This window comes from Hyperolius riggenbachi, chromosome 12, assembly GCF_040937935.1.
Source record: "Hyperolius riggenbachi isolate aHypRig1 chromosome 12, aHypRig1.pri, whole genome shotgun sequence".
Taxonomy (NCBI): domain Eukaryota; kingdom Metazoa; phylum Chordata; class Amphibia; order Anura; family Hyperoliidae; genus Hyperolius; species Hyperolius riggenbachi.
Genome location: NC_090657.1, coordinates 5844732 through 5864384, shown reverse-complemented (window position 1 = coordinate 5864384; position 19653 = coordinate 5844732). Strand labels below are relative to the sequence as shown.

At 49.8% G+C, this 19653-nt stretch overlaps 1 protein-coding gene across 4 annotated transcripts in view; it reads left to right on the top strand.

The window, feature by feature from the left end:
• Positions 1-1287: 1287 nt before the first annotated feature.
• UNK (unk zinc finger) overlaps positions 1288-19653 on the top strand; it is a 121858-nt gene continuing 103492 nt past the window's right edge. For all 4 annotated transcript variants that reach the window (XM_068264357.1, XM_068264359.1, XM_068264358.1 and 1 more), the window contains exon 1: positions 1288-1449. In XM_068264357.1, coding sequence (XP_068120458.1) covers positions 1376-1449 — 74 coding nt within the window. In that variant the 5' untranslated portion in view covers positions 1288-1375. The remainder of the gene's footprint in view (positions 1450-19653) is intronic.

The following is a 19653-nucleotide window of genomic DNA, read 5'->3' as shown; positions in this document are numbered from 1 at the left end:
CTGGTGAAATGTTTGCCCGCATTGCGTTTATTTTCTGGTGAAATGTTTGCCCGCATTGCGTTAATTTTCTGGTGAAATGTTTGCCCGCATTGCGTTTATTTTGTACTGACATGTTGCCCGCATTGCGTTTATTTTGTACTGACATGTTGCCCGCATTGCGGTTATTTTGTGCTGACATGTTGCCTATTGCGTTTATTTTCTGGTGTCCGGGGTAACTGTTACTACATTTTTATTTAATGGTCATAGATGGCTATGTTTGCTGCTTTGGGGTTACGGTATACTATTAGCATGACACAGTTTCTGCACACCCATGATGCAAAGTCTCGTTTGTCCACATCATGGCGTAAACACTGCTTTCTTATGCCTCGCTGTTACATCACTATGTTAGCTCCACCCATACAATGTCATGGCCATGCCCATTTTCCGCCGCAGCCCCCCCCCCCCCCCCAGTCTTCGTCGCTGCACGCTCCTCAGTCCTCCCCACTTTTCGCTGCTGCGCGCACCCCCCCTCCCTGTCCCAGGTTGGACCCACAAAAATCTGGTCACTCTAGATAAAGTTCAATTCTTGGTCGGAGTTTCTGTTTAAGTGTCCCTCTTTCTCATCTCATAAAGTTGGGAGGTATGCAAGCTGCAGAGTGTATGAAGTCTGCAATGCCTGCAGTAGGAAAGTATGAAATGCCTGGAAGCAGAATGACCAGCCACACTGCTCTGCCAATATATTTCCAGCCAGCCTGCCAGCCAGCAAAAAAACCCCAGCATGAGTCAGTCTGTATACAAGGGGAACTTCCAGGCGGATACACACACAATGCAGAAAGGAGAACTGTAGTGACAAGTATGTGGAGGCTGCTATATTTATTTCTTTTAAACAATACCAGTTACCCAGCAGTTCTGTTGATCTATTTGGATGCAGTACTGTCTGAATCACACCAGAAACAAGCATGCAGCCAATCTTGTTAGATCTGACAATAATGTCAGAAACACCTGATATGTTGCATGCTTGTTCAGGGGCTATGTCTAAATTTATTAGAAGCAGAGGATCAGCAGAATTACCAGGTATTGCTTAAAAGGGAATAAATATGGCAGCCTCCATATTCTTCTCACAACAGTTTTCCTTTAAAATACAGAATTCCCATGATAGCATTTTATAACATCCTTTACAAAACTACATTTCCCGACATGCTTCACGGCTGGAGAGGAAGTGCGGTCTCCTCATTGCGCGCCGCTGCCCTCTGGTGGTAGAAGCTGCGCATTGCAGCGATACTCCCGGAAGCACTCCGCATTTCCTCTCAATGGCGGCCGCGCATGCGCAGTTGGCCGTCGCCGCGGCGCTCCGCGCAGAACAAGCGATAAAAGGAGCGCAGGAGGGAGGCTGAGGATGTCTAAAGGGCCCGTCCCCAGTTCTCCGTCCCCGGCAGCAGCAGCGCAGCCCGAGAAGCCCCAGCACTACACGTACGTAACACCCCCCCCCCCACACACTGCACAGAGCGGGTGACGTCAGCGGGAGGCGGGAGCCGCGTGCCCCCAGCCTGGGAGATAATCATGGGAGGGGCCTGCGCGGGGGCGGGCGAGGGGTGGGGTCTGCCTGCTACATGCTCAGCTCTATGGCAGGAATACACACCAGGGCCCCAGTGCTGTCTGCAGGCGGAAAGGAGAGCCTGTTCTTGTTATCTCTATGGCAGGAATACTCACCAGGGCCCCAGTGCTGTCTGTCACTGGTTATATTCTATGGCAGGAATACTCACCAGGGCCCCAGTGCGGTCTGCAGGCGGAAAGGAGAGCCTGTTCTTGTTATCTCTATGGCAGGAATACTCACCAGGGCCCCAGTGCTGTCTGTCACTGGTTATATTCTATGGCAGGAATACTCACCAGGGCCCCAGTGCGGTCTGCAGGCGGAAAGGAGAGCCTGTTCTTGTTATCTCTATGGCAGGAATACTCACCAGGGCCCCAGTGCTGTCTGTCACTGGTTATATTCTATGGCAGGAATACTCACCAGGGCCCCAGTGCGGTCTGCAGGCGGAAAGGAGAGCCTGTTCTTGTTATCTCTATGGCAGGAATACTCACCAGGGCCCCAGTGCTGTCTGTCACTGGTTATATTCTATGGCAGGAATACTCACCAGGGCCCCAGTGCGGTCTGCAGGCGGAAAGGAGAGCCTGTTCTTGTTATCTCTATGGCAGGAATACTCACCAGGGCCCCAGTGCTGTCTGTCACTGGTTATATTCTATGGCAGGAATACTCACCAGGGCCCCAGTGCGGTCTGCAGGCGGAAAGGAGAGCCTGTTCTTGTTATCTCTATGGCAGGAATACTCACCAGGGCCCCAGTGCTGTCTGTCACTGGTTATATTCTATGGCAGGAATACTCACCAGGGCCCCAGTGCGGTCTGCAGGCGGAAAGGAGAGCCTGTTCTTGTTATCTCTATGGCAGGAATACTCACCAGGGCCCCAGTGCTGTCTGTCACTGGTTATATTCTATGGCAGGAATACTCACCAGGGCCCCAGTGCGGTCTGCAGGCGGAAAGGAGAGCCTGTTCTTGTTATCTCTATGGCAGGAATACTCACCAGGGCCCCAGTGCTGTCTGTCACTGGTTATATTCTATGGCAGGAATACTCACCAGGGCCCCAGTGCTGCCTGTCACTGGTTATCTCTATGGCAGGAATACTCACCAGGGCCCCAGTGCTGCCTGTCCCTGCTTATCTCTATGGCAGGAATACTCACCAGGACCCCAGTGCTGTCTGTCCCTTGTTATCTCTATGGTAGGAATACTCACCAGGGCCCCAGTGCTGCCTGGCCCTGGTTATCTCTATAGCAAGAATACTCACCAGGGCCCCAGTGCTGCCTGTCCCTGGTTATCTCTATGGCAGGAATACTCACCAGAGCCCCAGTGCTGTCTGTCACTGGTTATATTCTATGGCAGGAATACTCACCAGGGCCCCAGTGCTGTCTGTCCCTGCTTATCTCTATGGCAGAGATACTCATCAGGGCCCCAGTGCTGCCTGTCCCTGCTTATCTCTATGGCAGAGATACTCACCAGGGCCCCAGTGCTGTCTGCAGGCAGAGAGGAGAGCCTGGCCCTGGCGGAGCAGTGCTTTTCGGAGCTGCTAGATTTGGGCGCAGCCGGCACCACCATAGGCTACGATAGGAATCACAACTGAGCGGCGCTCAGTGAGTAACGTCGGTGCTGTCAGGAGACGGAGTCGAGGTTGCTTAAAAAACACAATAATGCGGCCTCCAGCAATGGCTGGCAGCCAAATTATTTCATTCCCCCACTATCCATGGCGGCCTGGAGGGGGAATAGGAGTTAATACGGGCCGGGACTTGTGCAGCAGCAGGATCAGCCATATACCGGCCGTATCCTGCGCCCAAGTCTGCCGCGCCCATTTCATATGTATGCGACTGAGAATATTGATCAAAACTAATCACATAGCCCCACAACTGTCCCAGTTTTGGAGGGACAGTCCCTCTTTGGGAGCCCTGTCTCTCTGTCCCTCTTTGGGAGCCCTGTCCCTCTGTCCCTCTTTCCTCCTCATTTGTCCCTCTTTCAGGTCTTTGTCCCTCTTTCTATGTAAATATATATATATTTCTCTGCTAAAAAATGTGTGTGATTGCACTTTATTCCCATCCTTTAAATCAGGGGTCAGGAAACTTTTTTAGCCGAGAGAGCCTTAAACGCCACATATTTTAAAATGTAATAACGTGAGAGCCATACAATATGTTTTAAACTGGGACAGTGTGGATGCGCAGCAGAGGGTCATGTTGCCATGGTGATGTGTGTACAGTTGATCCGCCGGGCAGCGACAGTGTCATACACGTCTTCAGCTTCTCTTGGGTTTCAGCAACATCAGCAATTTCCCCGAGAGCCAGACAGGAGAAATACCGACTAACAGCTTGTACAATTAGCTAGCCGAGTTGAGGGTTGATTCACTGTCAAGTGACAGACAGCCTATTGGGCCAATCACAGTGCAGGGATCTCATCCTACAAAGTCATTGGACCTGACAGGGCCCAGAGTGGGACACTCGGAGCAGCTGTTAGTTTTGGGGTAGCGCGAGTAAGTTAGCAGTGCATGCTACAGCAGTAACGTGCCTACTTTGAAAATGTTACTTGCGCTGCCACACTAAGCTGTGCTGCTTGAGCAGTGTAACTTAGTGAATCACCCCCTACTGATTTGTATGTGAGCCAGATGCAGCCATCAAAAGAGCCACATCTGTCTCCCGAGCCATAGCTTCCCTACCCCTGCTTTAAATGGATATATTATTAATTTTAAAATGTTAATATGAAGGAAAATGAACCAGGATAGAAAGGACCGGTGTGGTTTGAATTATAAAAACAACATATTTTCTTATGAAATCTTAATGGTATGTGTGACCAGGGGTGTGACTAGGGGTTTGATGGGGAGTGGCAGGGGCGTGGCTTAAGTCCCTTTCTCTCATCTCAAAGTTGGGAGGTATCAGATTCCTCCGCAGGGTTTAATTTTCTTCTTTGGTGTGGGTTAGGAGTGTTCAGGCAAGCCTCTGGAATACTGGGGCCTGTTACAATGAAACGCTTCTGCCAGTCTTCTGATTTGTCTCAGTAGATTTTTAGGCCTATTGTCCATGAAATCAAAATGTGGTTTGGAAACTTTGTTTTGAGAATGAAAGGTTAACTGATATTATTATTATTATTATTATTGTTATTCAAAATCTGCTAAATCATTGGTCAGGATTCTTGTTGGCTGAGAGCTATAAACGCCACATATTTTAAAATGTAATTCTGTGAGAGCCGTACAGTATGTTTCACACTGGGACAGTGCGCATGCGCAGCAGAGGGTCATGTTGCCATAGTGATGTTTACACAGTTGATCCGCCAGGCAGCGGAATTGTCAGACACGTCTTCAGCTTCTCTTGGGTTTCAGCAACATCAGCAATTTCCCCGAGAGCCAGACAGGAGGAATACAGACTAACAGCTTGTGCAATTAGCTAGCTGACTTGGGGGTTGATTCACTTTGTAGGATGAGATCCCCACACTTTGGCCCAATAGGCTGCCTGTCAAGTGACTGGCAGCCTATTGGGCCAAAGTGCAGGGATCTCGTCCTACAAAGTCACCGGACCCGATAGGGTCCAGAGTGGGACAATTGGCGCAGCCGTTAGTTTTGGGGTAGCACGAGTAAGTTAGCAGTGCATGTTACAGCAGTAGAGTGCCTACTCTGAACATTTTACTGGCACTACCACACTAAAGGGGCCCATACACGTAACGATTTTCCCGCCGATATACGGCCGATTCGATCACAGTGATCGAATCGGCTGTGAAATCACCGCGCACACCGCTGACAGAACGATCGATTTCCGTCCGAAATCGTTCGTTCCTGTCGATTCCCGACGATCTGTCCATGCGGAAGATTTTTCTCGATCGCCGGCGGGTCGGGAGTGCGCCGCTAGCGGCGTTCAAATGCCCGACGACTGACGCAATACAGCGGGTATACATTACCTGTTCCGGCCGGCGCGAGTCCACAGGTCTCTGCTGTCTTCTCCGCTCTGGTAGCTAGAGGGCGCTCTACTGTTTAAACTTCCTGCCGGGCAGGAAGAAGTAAAGCATGCCGGAGACCAGACCAGACCAGAGTGGAGAAGACAGCGAAGACCAGGGGAGTCGTGCCGGCGGAGCAGGTAATGTATGCGGGCGGGGGGGAGCAGCGGCTGCACCACCACCACCACCACTACAGATTGTGAACGGTTTCAGGCTGAAATCGATTCACAATCTGTTTGCAGTAAAGGCAGCCATACGATCCCTCTCTGATCAGATTCGATCAGATAGGGATCTGTCAGCTGGTCGATCTGATGGCAAATCGACCAGTGTATGGCCATTTTAAGCTGTGCTGCTTGAGCAGTGTAGCTTAGTTAATCAACCCCTAACTGTGAGCCAGATGTAGCCATTAAAAGAGCCACATCTGCCTCCCGAGCCCTAGGTTCCTTACCCCAGTGGTAAACATTGCACACAGTTCTGGTTCAATCTGTGCTCATTCTAATCATTGTAAAAAAAAAAAAAAAAACACAAAAAACCTTGCGTAGTCACTTAAAATCGCATTTCATAATATCTGCACCTCATCAGTACTACTCCTGACCAAATACTACTGCTAACCCCCTCAATACAGTTATTCCAGCATAGGCATGGCTACAGGGTGACCAAGCTTCTACCCCTTGTGGGGGAATAGTCTGACAAGTGATGCAAATGACAAGCTCCACAGTATTTACTACCTCTAGCTCTTATGCTGGGAATACACGTTAAGTTTTTACTTTAGATAGATGGGTTCGATAGATAAATTCCAACCTGTTGGATCTGGTCGATTCTACTTTCGTTTCGATTCTCCTCATTCAAGTGAATGTAATTGATAAGAAAAGATAAGGAATCGAGAGTGGAATCGATCGAAAGCGAAAACGACGACAAAAACGAACGCAAAAACGCATCGTGTATTCCCAGCATTAGGCTCCTGACACATGGCACATGTACCCCGGGGAAGGGGGGGATGTTTACTTTTACTAGGGCCACAGGGTACTGGAACTTGTCAGTCAACCCATTATAGGAAGTTTTGATAAATCTTCTATAAGCCATCATGAAGTATTTATAGTCAATTAAAATCATCTAGGAATGCTTGAAAAACATGTATACACTATTATGGAGAATTACTAACATATATACATAAAGGGAGTACTTGAGATGACGTTGCCCATAGTAGGGGGCACATGCCCAACATAGTCATTGACACGGTAATATTGAGAAAACGCTGTTCTAGGCGGTGAAGATATTTTTGTGTTCTGACACTAGCAACTTTACTCATTTTCATAACTAGCATTACAAAAAATGATTTCAGCTGTGATGCATTGTGGGAGACATCTCAAGCTCACTCCAACCTGAATTATCATAAATTCTTTCTGTTTTAAGAAAGCAAACTTTTGTTTTTCTTAACCTCTTAGTAAGGGGGCTTTTAGGACCATTGTAGTCCCTTACACACCCCAATGAGTTCTGGGTCACCATGAGCTTGCTGGTTACTCTGTACCTCTCGGTGTTACAAGCCCTACTGCATAGAGCCAAATTAATCCATGCCATGCACTGATGAGGATCAAACAATCCAAAACAGTCTGTATGCGTGTTGGATTATTATGGCTCTGTACAAATTAACAAGCTGACACATCATTGCATTCCAGCGGTTCTGGAGGTGTGTTTAGCTTCTAAGGGTACAATGTAGGCCTGAACGATTTTAGGAAAAAATTGAATTGAGCGATTTCTGTCCGAAAATGCGATATCGATTCAATTCACGATTTCCTTCAAATCAAGCTGTCTTTCCTTGTTCCCCTTTTCCTCTTCATGCCTCCTCTGGGTCTCTCTCTTGCCACCTTTGTGTCTCAGTGCCCACTCTGTTTCTCTCTGTGTCCAACTCTGTGGGCCGCACGCACCGGGACTTTGGGAAAGTTTGAAGGCGCTTGTTCAGACTTCCTCATGTGGAAATTACATGATTGCGATATTCGCCACTTTGACGATTCTGAAATTGTGATCTTGGTGATCGCGATTTCGATTTAAATTCGATTTATCTTTCAGGCCTAGTACAATGGTTAATTTGCATATATTCAGCAGTGATGCTCTGGGAGACATCTCAAGCTCACTCCAACCTGAATTATCGCAAATTCTTTCTGTTCTAAGAAAGCAAACTTTTGTTTTCAGTAGCACTTTAGTAAGAGGGATTTTAGGACCATTGTAGCCCCCTTACACACTCCAATGAGTTCTGGGTCACCATGAGCTTGCTGGTTAGTCTGTAACAAAAAAATTACAAGCTGATGCCATTATAATTTTGAATGGGCCTCATAGGGGTACTCGTTATCCTAACAACAATCAGTGGCCGAAGGAGGAACCTGAATTGGTTATGCCATGGGCAAATACATTGATATGGAATTCAATCTGACTAAATCCAGAAACTTTTAGGTTTTTTTTTCTTTTTAGGCACCAACTCCATTAACTAAACCTACAAAAAATGAGAAGACTAGGAGGAGACTGCCCAGGAATATAATAGGTTTGAAATAGATAAATAAGTCTTACCTCGGACAAGGATTGGGCTTTCATTATTTTTATTGGACACTCCAAACAACACTTTTCACAGGTCCCACCCACTTCCTCAGGTCAATATACAAAGCGTCTTAGGTAGAATAGCACAGAGTCAGGAGCGCCTGTTGGTGCTCCTTATAGGCGCTCTTGAGTCCGTGCTGTTCTACCTAAGACACTTTGTATATTGACCTGAAGAAGTGAGTATGACCTGTGAAACGCGTTGTCTTTTTTTAATGTCAATTTTGAAAGCCCAATCCTCGTTTGAGGTAAAACTATTATCTATTTTAAATGGCTTTTAAACCTACGGTATTATATCCCTGGGGCATCTCCTCCCATCTCTCCAGTTCCTACCCTTAGGGATTCCCCCGAGGTATTTTTTTTTTAGAGCAACCGTTTGTAGAAGATTCCTTGACCTAGCTGTGTGGAGACAGTTTCCTCCACCTGCCTAATACCAGGGCTGTGGAGTCAGAATAATTTTGGGTACCCAGAGTCAGTGATTTTATAAACTGAGGAGTCGGAGTCTGATGATTTTTGTACAAAATCCACAGCCCTGGCAAGTCTTAGACTAAGGAGGAGTCGGAGTTGAGGAGTCGGAGCAGTTTTGGGTACCCAGAGTAAGTCGGAGTCGGTGATTTTATAAACTGAGGAGTCAGAGTCGGATGATTTTTGTACAAAATCCACAGCCCTGGCAAGTCTTAGACTGAGGAGTCGGAGTCGAGAAGTCAGAGCAGTTTTGGGTACCCAGAGTCAGAGTTGGAGTCGGTGGTTTCATAAACTGAGGAGTCGGAGTTGGAAGATTTTTTTACCGACTCCACGGCCCTGCCTAATACTGCAGTGTGGATGCCCTTCAGCAACCCAGCTTTGTAAGTAGTTTTTCACTACTTTCATTATCCCTCTGGTTTAAATACTGCACTATATCATACATGTCAAACTCCGGCCCACTTGCCAAATTTGGCTCTCAGCCATTAAATATGTCCCTCAAGTGGTTTCCCAACTTTCAACTTTGCATTATGTTTGGCCCCCTCTAGACCACCAGGGAAGCTATATTGGAGGTGAAGCCTTAGAAGTAGAACACCAGGGAAGCCATATGGGAAAGGGAGGGGAAGCACTAGACACTGTATAGGGGAGGGTGGGGGCCACTAGACACCAGGGAACTGTATAGGGGAGGTAGGGAAGACCACTACACACCAGGGAACTGTATAGGGGAGGGAGAGGCCACTAGACACCAGGGAACTGTATAGGGGAGGGAGAGGCCACTAGACACCAGGGAACTGTATAGGGGAGGGTGGGGGCCTCTATACACCAGGGAACTGTATAGGGGAGGGAGGGAAGACCACTAGACACCAGGGAACTGTATAGGGGAGGGAGGGGCCACTAGACACCAGGGAACTTTATAGGGGAGGGTGGGGGCCTCTAGACACCAGGGAACTGTATAGGGGAGGGTGGGGGCCTCTAGACACCAGGGAACTGTATAGGGGAGGGAGGACCACTAGACACCAGGGAACTGTATAGGGGAGGGAGGACCACTAGACATCAAGGAACTAAATGGGGGAGGGGGCATTAGACCCCTGGAACCTTGTAAGGGAGGGAGGTAGCCAGTAGACATTGAGGTTGGTCCGCGACTAGGTCCCAGTGTACACTTTGTATTTGTGTTGGACACCTCTGCACTATATTAATGCTCCTGGGGTGTTTGGTCTTTTTTTTCCTCTCGGTCCCTGGAGTTCACGCCTTGGAAGTCAACAGACCAGACACACCCACTTTAAGTAAACCTGAAGCCAATTTAAAAAACAAACAAACATATACTTGCCTATGGGGAGGGACGGCTCTGGGTCCTATAGAATCCACTTGTTCCAGCACTGTCACCCCCTTTAGCAGTCTTCCATCGATGGGTCGCAGACTGCTGTGTTCCGCCGCAGGAGGCGATGGGTGGCTCCATATTGCGCCTGCGTGAGCGTGCTCTCTCATTACACTTTACAGCCACATATAGTGCTGGATGGTGTAATGGTTAAGGGCTCTGCCTCTGACACAGGAGACCAGGGTTCCAATATCGGCTCTGCCTGTTCAGTAAGCTGCACCTATTCAGTAGGAGACCTTAGGCAAGTCTCCCTAACACTGCTACTGCCTATAGAGCGCCCCCTAGTGGCTGCAGCGCTGGTGGTTTGAGTCCGCCAGGAGAAAAGCACGATATAAATGTTATTTGTCTTGTCTAATTTTTCTCTTGACAACTGTTGATCACATAAGGCAAGGCCATGCCTGGCTACAAATCCTTAAGCAGTGGCTGGATGGTGTAATGGATAAGGGCTCTGCCTCTGACACAGGAGACCAGGGTTCGAATCTCAGCTCTGTCTGTTCAGTAAGTCAGCACCTATTCAGTAGGAGACCTTAGGCAAGTCTTCCTAACGCTGCTACTGCTTATAGAGTGTGCCCTAGTGGCTGCAGCTCTGGTGCTTTGAGTCCGCCAGGAGAAAAGCGCGATATAAATGTTATTTGTCTTTGTTGCGCATGCGCAGTACGGAGCGGCCCGGTTTTGGAGCACTCGTTATCTTGAAGTCTTCTGAAGCATCCCCTGGAGGGAGATTTGAACGGCGCTGGATCGAGGGGACTGTGAGAGGAACAGGAAGGCTCTGTGGGATCCACAGCCTCTCCATAGGTCAGTATTTGATTTAGTTTTATTTTTTTTATTGGCTTCAGGTTTGCTATAAAACATTACAAGCCACTTAGTCCTTTTAAAGAGCCCTGTCTTATGGAATTTGTCCAAACCTGGGTGGCACAGATAGCAATTATAAATTCATCCAGGGTTCCAACCCTTCCCCATTCTATCTTAACCACTTGAGGACCACAGTCTTTCTACCCCTTAAGGACCAGGCACTTTTTTTCCATTCAGACCACTGCAGCTTTCACGGTTTATTGCTCGCTCATACAACCTACCACCTAAATGAATTTTGGCTCCTTTTCTTGTCACTAATAAAGCTTTCTTTTGGTGCTATTTGATTGCTCCTGCGATTTTTACTTTTTATTATATTCATCAAAAAAGACATGAATTTTGGCAAAAAAATGATTTTTTTAACTTTCTGTGCTGACATTTTTCAAATAAAGTAAAATTTCTGTATACATGCAGCGCGAAAAATGTGGACAAACATGTTTTTGATAAAAAAAAAAACCCATTCAGTGTATATTTATTGGTTTGGGTAAAAGTTATAGCGTTTACAAACTATGGTGCAAAAAGTGAATTTTCCCATTTTCAAGCATCTATGACTTTTCTGACCCCCTGTCATGTTTCATGAGGGGCTAGTATTCCAGGATAGTATAAATACCCCCCAAATGACCCCATTTTGGAAAGAAGACATCCCAAAGTATTCACTGAGAGGCATAGTGAGTTCATAGAAGATATTATTTTTTGTCACAAGTAAGCGGAAAATGACACTTTGTGACAAAAAAAAAAAAAAAAAAGTTTCCATTTCTGCTAACTTGCGACAAAAAAAAAAATGAAATCTGCCACGGACTCACCATGCCCCTCTCCGAATACCTTGAAGTGTCTACTTTCCAAAATGGGGTCATTTGTGGGGTGTGTTCACTGTCCTGACATTTTGGGGGGTGCTAAATTGTAAGCACCCCTGTAAAGCCTAAAGGTGCTCATTGGACTTTGGACCCCTTAGCGCAGTTAGGCTGCAAAAAAGTGCCACACATGTGGTATTGCCATACTCAGTAGAAGTACTATAATGTGTTTTGGGGTGTATTTTTACACATACCCATGCTGGGTGGGAGAAATATCTCTGTGAATGACAATGTTTTCATTTTTTTTACACACAATTGTCCATTTACAGTTATTTCTCCCACTCAGCATGGGTATGTGTAAAAATACACCCCAAAACACATTGTACTACTTCTCCCGAGTACGGCGATACCACATGTGTGGCACTTTTTTGCACCCTAACTGCGCTAAAGGGCCCAAAGTCCAATGAGTACCTTTAGGATTTCACAGGTCATTTTGCGACATTTGGTTTCAAGACTACTCCTCATGGTTTAGGGCCCCTAAAATGCCAGGGCAGTATAGGAACCCCACAAATGACCCCATTTTAGAAAGAAGACACCCCAAGGTATTCCGTTAGGAGTATGGTGAGTTCATAGAAGATTTTATTTTTTGTCACAAGTTAGCGGAACATGACACTTTGTGAAAAAAAAACAATTAAAATCAATTTCCGCTAACTTGTGACAAAAGAATAAAAACTTCTATGAACTCACCATACTCCTAACGGAATACCTTTGAGTGTCTTCTTTCTAAAATGGGGTCATTTGTGGGGTTCCTATACTGCCCTGGCATTTTAAGGGCCCTAAAACATGAGGAGTAGTCTGGAAATCAAATTCCGCAAAATGACCTGTGAAATCCTAAAGGTACTCATTGGACTTTGGGCCCTTTAGCGCAGTTAGGGTGCAAAAAAGTGCCACACATGTGGTATCGCCGTACTCGGGAGAAGTAGTACAATGTGTTTTGGGGTGTATTTTTACACATACCCATGCTGAGTGGGAGAAATAACTGTAAATGGACAATTGTGTGTAAAAAAATCAAAAGATTGTCATTTACAGAAGTATTTCTCCCACCCAGCATGGGTATGTGTAAAAATACACCCCAAAACACATTATACTACTTCTCCCGAGTACGGCAATACCACATGTGTGGCACTTTTTTGCACCCTAACTGCGCTAAAGGGCCCAAAGTCCAATGAGTACCTTTAGGATTTCACAGGTCATTTTGCGGAATTTGATTTCCAGACTACTCCTCACGCTTTAGGGCCCCTAAAATGCCGGGGCAGTATAGGAACCCCACTAATGACCCCATTTTACAAAGAAGACACCCCAAGGTATTTAGTTAGGAGTATGGTGAGTTCATAGAAGATTTTATTTTTTGCCACAAGTTAGCGGAAATTGATTTGAATTGTTTTTCTTCACAAAGTGTCATATTCCGCTAACTTGTGACAAAAAATAAAATCTTCTATGACCTCGCCATACACCTAATGGAATACCTTTGGGTGTCTCCTTTCTAGAATGGGGTCATTTGTGGGGTTCCTATACTGCCCTGGCATTTTAGGGGCCCTAAACCGTGAGGAGTAGTCTTGAAACCAAATGTCGCAAAATGACCTGTGAAATCCTAAAGGTACTCATTGGACTTTGGGCCCCTTAGCGCACTTAGGGTGTAAAAAAGTGCCACACATGTGGTACCGCCGTACTCAGGAGAAGAAGTATAATGTGTTTTGGGGTGTATTTTTACACATACCCATGCTGGTTGGTAGAAATATCTCTGTACATGACAATTGTTTGATTTTTTTTTTACACACAATTGTCCATTTACAGAGAGATTTCTCCCACCCAGCATGGGTATGTGTAAAAATACACCCCAAAACACATTATACTACTTCTCCTGAGTACGGCGATACCACGTGTGACACTTTTTTTGCAGCCTAGGTGCGCTAAGGGGCCCAACGTCCTATTCACAGGTCATTTTGAGGCATTTGTTTTCTAGACTACTCCTCACGGTTTAGGGCCCCTAAAATGCCAGGGCAGTATAGGAACCCCACAAGTGACCCCATTTTAGAAAGAAGACACCCCAAGGTATTCCATTAGGTGTATGGCGAGGTCATAGAAGATTTTACTTTTAGTCACAAGTTAGTGAAAAATGACACTTTGTGAAAAAAACCCAATAAAAATCAATTTCCGCTAACTTTTGAAAAAAAATAAAATCTTCTATGAACTCGTCATACACGGGGGGTCTAATCTGATGGGTAGCAGTGACAGGGGGTGATTGATGGGTAATTAGTGGGTGTTTAGAGGAGAGAACAGATGCAATGCACTTGGTAGGTGATCTGACTGCGGGTCTGCAGGCGATCGGATGGTGTGGGTGGGTGATCAGATTGCCCGCAAGGGGCAGGTTAGGGACTGATTGATGGGTGGCAGTGACAGGGGGTGATTGATGGGTGGCAATGACAGGGGCTGATTGATGGGTGGCAGTGACAGGGGGTGACAGGGGGTGATTGATGGGTGATAGGTGATTGACAGGTGATCAGTGGGTTATTACAGGGAAGAACAGATGTAATTAATGCACTGGTGAATTGATAAGGGGGGGTCAGAGGGCAATCTGAGCGTGTTGGCGGGTGATTGGGTGCCCGCAAGGGGCAGATTAGGGTCTGATCTGATAGGTAACAGTGACAGGTGGTGATAGGGGGTGATTGATGGGTGATTGATGGGTAATTAGTGGGTGTTTAGAGGAGAGAATAGATGTAAACAATGGATTTGGGAGGTGATCTGATATCGGATCTGCGGGCGATCTATTGGTGTGGGTGGGTGATCAGATTGCCCGCAAGGGGCAGGTTAGGGGCTGATTGTTGGGTGGCAGTGACAGGGGGTGATTGATGGGTGATTGATGGGTGATTGATGGGTGATTGATGGGTGATTGACAGGTGATTGACAGGTTATCAGGGGGGATAGATGCATACAGTACACAGGGGGGGGGGGGGTCTGAGGGGGTCCTGGGGAGAATCTGAGGGGTGGGGGGGTGATCAGGAGGGGGCAGGGGGGGGGATTAAAAAAAAATAGCGTTGACAGATAGTGACAGGGAGTGATTGATGGGTTATTAGGGGGGGTGATTGGGTGCAAACAGTGGTCTGGGGGGTGGGCAGGGGGGGGGGGTCTGAGGGGTGCTGTGGGCGATCAGTGGGCGGGGGGGGGGCAGATCAGTGTGTTTGGGTGCAGACTAGGGTGGCTGCAGCCTGCCCTGGTGGTCCCTCGGACACTGGGACCACCAGGGCAGGAGGCAGCCTGTATAATACACTTTGTATACATTACAAAGTGTATTATACACTTTGTAGCGGCGATCGCGGGGTTAACATCCCGCCGGCGCTTCCGTATGGCCGGCGGGATGTTACGGCGGGTGGGCGTAGCCAGTTGCCGGGGGAAGCGCGCGTAATCAATGACGCGATCGCTCCCCCGGCATAGGAAAAGGACGCAACACCCTAAGGCGTATTGCGGTCCTTAAGGCATCCACTTTGCCGCCGCCCATGGGCTGTGGGCGGTCGGCAAGTGGTTAACTATATATTTATATAAAGCTGGTCCTTAAAGAGGAACTGTCGCAAAAATCTTAAAATCTAAAACACATTCAAATAAGTATGTTTCTTTCAGAGTAAAATGAGCCATAAATTACTTTTCTCCTATGTTTCTGTCACTTACAGTAGGCAGACGAAATCTGACATTACTGACAGGTTTTGGGCTAGTCCATCTCTCCATGGGGGATTCTAAGCATGGCCTTTATTCTTTATAAAGACATTCCCTGAAAAAAATAATTGCGCTGGAGCACACCAGTCATGTGACACAGAACCAGGAACCAGGTAATGCTTAGTCACTGGAGGGGAGCATGGAGATTAGGCAAGTTAGGTTCACTCAGATCCATAGGATGGTGTTACAGTAATGGAGGCGCATGATCAGGTAGGAGACACAAGGAAGAGGACCCTGCCCAAAGGCTTACAATCTATGTATATTACGTGACACAACTTACAAACAAACTCCCGAAATGTAATTTGTTTGCAAGTAGAGGACTGCCTGTATTTTGTATTTTTATGCCCAAATAAAGAATTTTATATACAAATAAAGATATTAATATGCAGTTTCAGCAACAGGAAACCTAAACCGAAAAATAAAATGAGTTTCACTTACCTGGGGCATCTACCAGCCCCCTGCAGCCATCCTGTGCCCTCGCAGTCACTCATGTCTCCTCCGGTCCCCCGCCGCCAGCTAGTTCTGCTTCTACCAGCCCCATGCAGCCATCCTGTGCCCTCGCAGTCACTCATGTCTCCTCCGGTCCCCCGCCGCCAGCTAGTTCTGCTTCTACCAGCCCCATGCAGCCATCCTGTGCCCTCGTAGTCACTCACTGCTGCTCCGGTCCCCTGCTACCAGCTAGTTCTGCTTCTACCAGCCGCATGCAGCCATCCTGTGCCCTCGCAGTCACTCACTGCTGCTCCAGTCCCCCGCCACCAGCTAGTTCTGCTTCTACCAGCCCCATGCAGCCATCCTGTGCCCTCGTAGTCACTCTCTGCTGCTCCAGTCCCCCGCCGCCAGCTAGTTCTGCTTCTACCAGCCCCATGCAGCCATCCTGTGCCCTCGTAGTCACTCTCTGCTGCTCCAGTCCCCCGCCGCCAGCTAGTTCTGCTTCTACCAGCCCCATGCAGCCATCCTGTGCCCTCGTAGTCACTCACTGCCACTCCAGTCCCCGGCCGCCAGCTAGTTCTGCTTCTACCAGCCCCATGCAGCCATCCTGTGCCCTCGTAGTCACTCACAGCTGCTCCAGTCCCCCGCCACCAGCTAGTTCTGCTTCTACCAGCCCCATGCAGCCATCCTGTGCCCTCATAGTCACTCACTGCTGCTCCAGTCCCCCACCACCAGCTAGTTCTGCTTCTACCAGCCCCATGCAGCCATCCTGTGCCCTCGCAGTCACTCACTGCTGCTCCAGTCCCCCACCACCAGCTAGTTCTGCTTCTACCAGCCCCATGCAGCCATCCTGTGCTCTCGTAGTCACTCACTGCTGCTCCAGTCCCCCTCCACCAGCTAGTTCTGCTTCTACCAGCCCCATGCAGCCATCCTGTGCCCTCGTAGTCACTCACTGCTGCTCCAGTCCCCCGCTGCCAGCTAGTTCTGCTTCTACCAGCCCCATGCAGCCATCCTGTGCCCTCGTAGTCACTCACTGCTGCTCCAGTCCCCCGCCGCCAGCTAGTTCTGCTTCTACCAACCCCATGCAGCCATCCTGTGCCCTCGCAGTCACTCACTGCTGCTCCAGTCACCCGCCACCAGCTAGTTCTGCTTCTACCAGCCCCATGCAGCCATCCTGTGCCCTCGTAGTCACTCACTGCTGCTCCAGTCCCCCGCCACCAGCTAGTTCTGCTTCTACCAGCCCCCTGCAGCCATCCTGTGCCCTCGTAGTCACTCACTGCGCTCCAGTCCCCCGCTGCCAGCTAGTTCTGCTTCTACCAGCCCCATGCAGCCATCCTGTGCCCTCGTAGTCACTCACTGCGCTCCAGTCCCCCGCTGCCAGCTAGTTCTGCTTCTACCAGCCCCATGCAGCCATCCTGTGCCCTCGTAGTCACTCACTGCTGCTCCAGTCCCCCGCTGCCAGCTAGTTCTGCTTCTACCAGCCCCATGCAGCCATCCTGTGCCCTTGTAGTCCCTCACTGCTGCTCCAGTCCCCCGCCACCAGCTAGTGCTGCTTCTACCAGCCCCATGCAGCCATCATGTGACCTCGTAGTCACTCACTGCTGCTCCAGTCCCCCGCCACCAGCTAGTTCTGCTTCTACCAGCCCCATGCAGCCATCCTGTGCCCTCGTAGTCACTCACTGCTGCTCCAGTCCCCCGCCACCAGCTAGTTCTGCTTCTACCAGCCCCATGCAGCCATCCTGTGCCCTCGTAGTCACTCACTGCTGCTCCAGTCCCCCTCCGCCAGCTAGTTCTGCTTCTACCAGCCCCATGCAGCCATCATGTGACCTCGTAGTCACTCACTGCTGCTCCAGTCCCCCGCCACCAGCTAGTTCTGCTTCTACCAGCCCCATGCAGCCATCCTGTGCCCTCGTAGTCACTCACTGCTGCTCCAGTCCCCCGCCACCAGCTAGTTCTGCTTCTACCAGCCCCATGCAGCCATCCTGTGCCCTCGCAGTCACTCACTGCTGCTCCAGTCCCCGCCACCAGCTAGTGCTGCTTCTACCAGCCCCATGCAGCCATCCTGTGCCCTCGTAGTCACTCACTGCTGCTCCAGTCCCCCGCCGCCAGCTAGTTCTGCTTCTACCAGCCCCATGCAGCCATCCTGTGCCCTCGTAGTCACTCACTGCTGCTCCAGTCCCCCTCCACCAGCTAGTTCTGCTTCTACCAGCCCCGTGCAGCCATCCTGTGCCCTCGTAGTCACTCACTGCTGCTCCAGTCCCCCGCCGCCAGCTAGTTCTGCTTCTACCAGCCCCATGCAGCCATCCTGTGCCCTCGTAGTCACTCACTGCTGCTCCAGTCCCCCTCCACCAGCTAGTTCTGCTTCTACCAGCCCGATGCAGCCATCCTGTGCCCTCGTAGTCACTCACTGCTGCTCCAGTCCCCCGCCGCCAGCTAGTTCTGCTTCTACCAGCCCCATGCAGCCATCCTGTGCCCTCGTAGTCACTCACTGCTGCTCCAGTCCCCCTCCACCAGCTAGTTCTGCTTCTACCAGCCCCGTGCAGCCATCCTGTGCCCTCGTAGTCACTCACTGCTGCTCCAGTCCCCCGCCGCCAGCTAGTTCTGCTTCTACCAGCCCCATGCAGCCATCCTGTGCCCTCGTAGTCACTCACAGCTGCTCCAGTCCCCCGCCACCAGCTAGTTCTGCTTCTACCAGCCCCATGCAGCCATCCTGTGCCCTCATAGTCACTCACTGCTGCTCCAGTCCCCCACCACCAGCTAGTTCTGCTTCTACCAGCCCCATGCAGCCATCCTGTGCCCTCGCAGTCACTCACTGCTGCTCCAGTCCCCCACCACCAGCTAGTTCTGCTTCTACCAGCCCCATGCAGCCATCCTGTGCTCTCGTAGTCACTCACTGCTGCTCCAGTCCCCCTCCACCAGCTAGTTCTGCTTCTACCAGCCCCATGCAGCCATCCTGTGCCCTCGTAGTCACTCACTGCTGCTCCAGTCCCCCGCTGCCAGCTAGTTCTGCTTCTACCAGCCCCATGCAGCCATCCTGTGCCCTCGTAGTCACTCACTGCTGCTCCAGTCCCCCGCCGCCAGCTAGTTCTGCTTCTACCAGCCCCATGCAGCCATCCTGTGCCCTCGTAGTCACTCACTGCGCTCCAGTCCCCCGCTGCCAGCTAGTTCTGCTTCTACCAGCCCCATGCAGCCATCCTGTGCCCTCGTAGTCACTCACTGCTGCTCCAGTCCCCCGCTGCCAGCTAGTTCTGCTTCTACCAGCCCCATGCAGCCATCCTGTGCCCTTGTAGTCCCTCACTGCTGCTCCAGTCCCCCGCCACCAGCTAGTGCTGCTTCTACCAGCCCCATGCAGCCATCATGTGACCTCGTAGTCACTCACTGCTGCTCCAGTCCCCTGCCACCAGCTAGTTCTGCTTCTACCAGCCCCATGCAGCCATCCTGTGCCCTCGTAGTCACTCACTGCTGCTCCAGTCCCCCGCCACCAGCTAGTTCTGCTTCTACCAGCCCCATGCAGCCATCCTGTGCCCTCGTAGTCACTCACTGCTGCTCCAGTCCCCCTCCGCCAGCTAGTTCTGCTTCTACCAGCCCCATGCAGCCATCATGTGACCTCGTAGTCACTCACTGCTGCTCCAGTCCCCCGCCACCAGCTAGTTCTGCTTCTACCAGCCCCATGCAGCCATCCTGTGCCCTCGTAGTCACTCACTGCTGCTCCAGTCCCCCGCCGCCAGCTAGTTCTGCTTCTACCAGCCCCATGCAGCCATCCTGTGCCCTCGTAGTCACTCACTGCTGCTCCAGTCCCCCTCCACCAGCTAGTTCTGCTTCTACCAGCCCCATGCAGCCATCCTGTGCCCTCGTAGTCACTCACTGCTGCTCCAGTCCCCCGCCACCAGCTAGTTC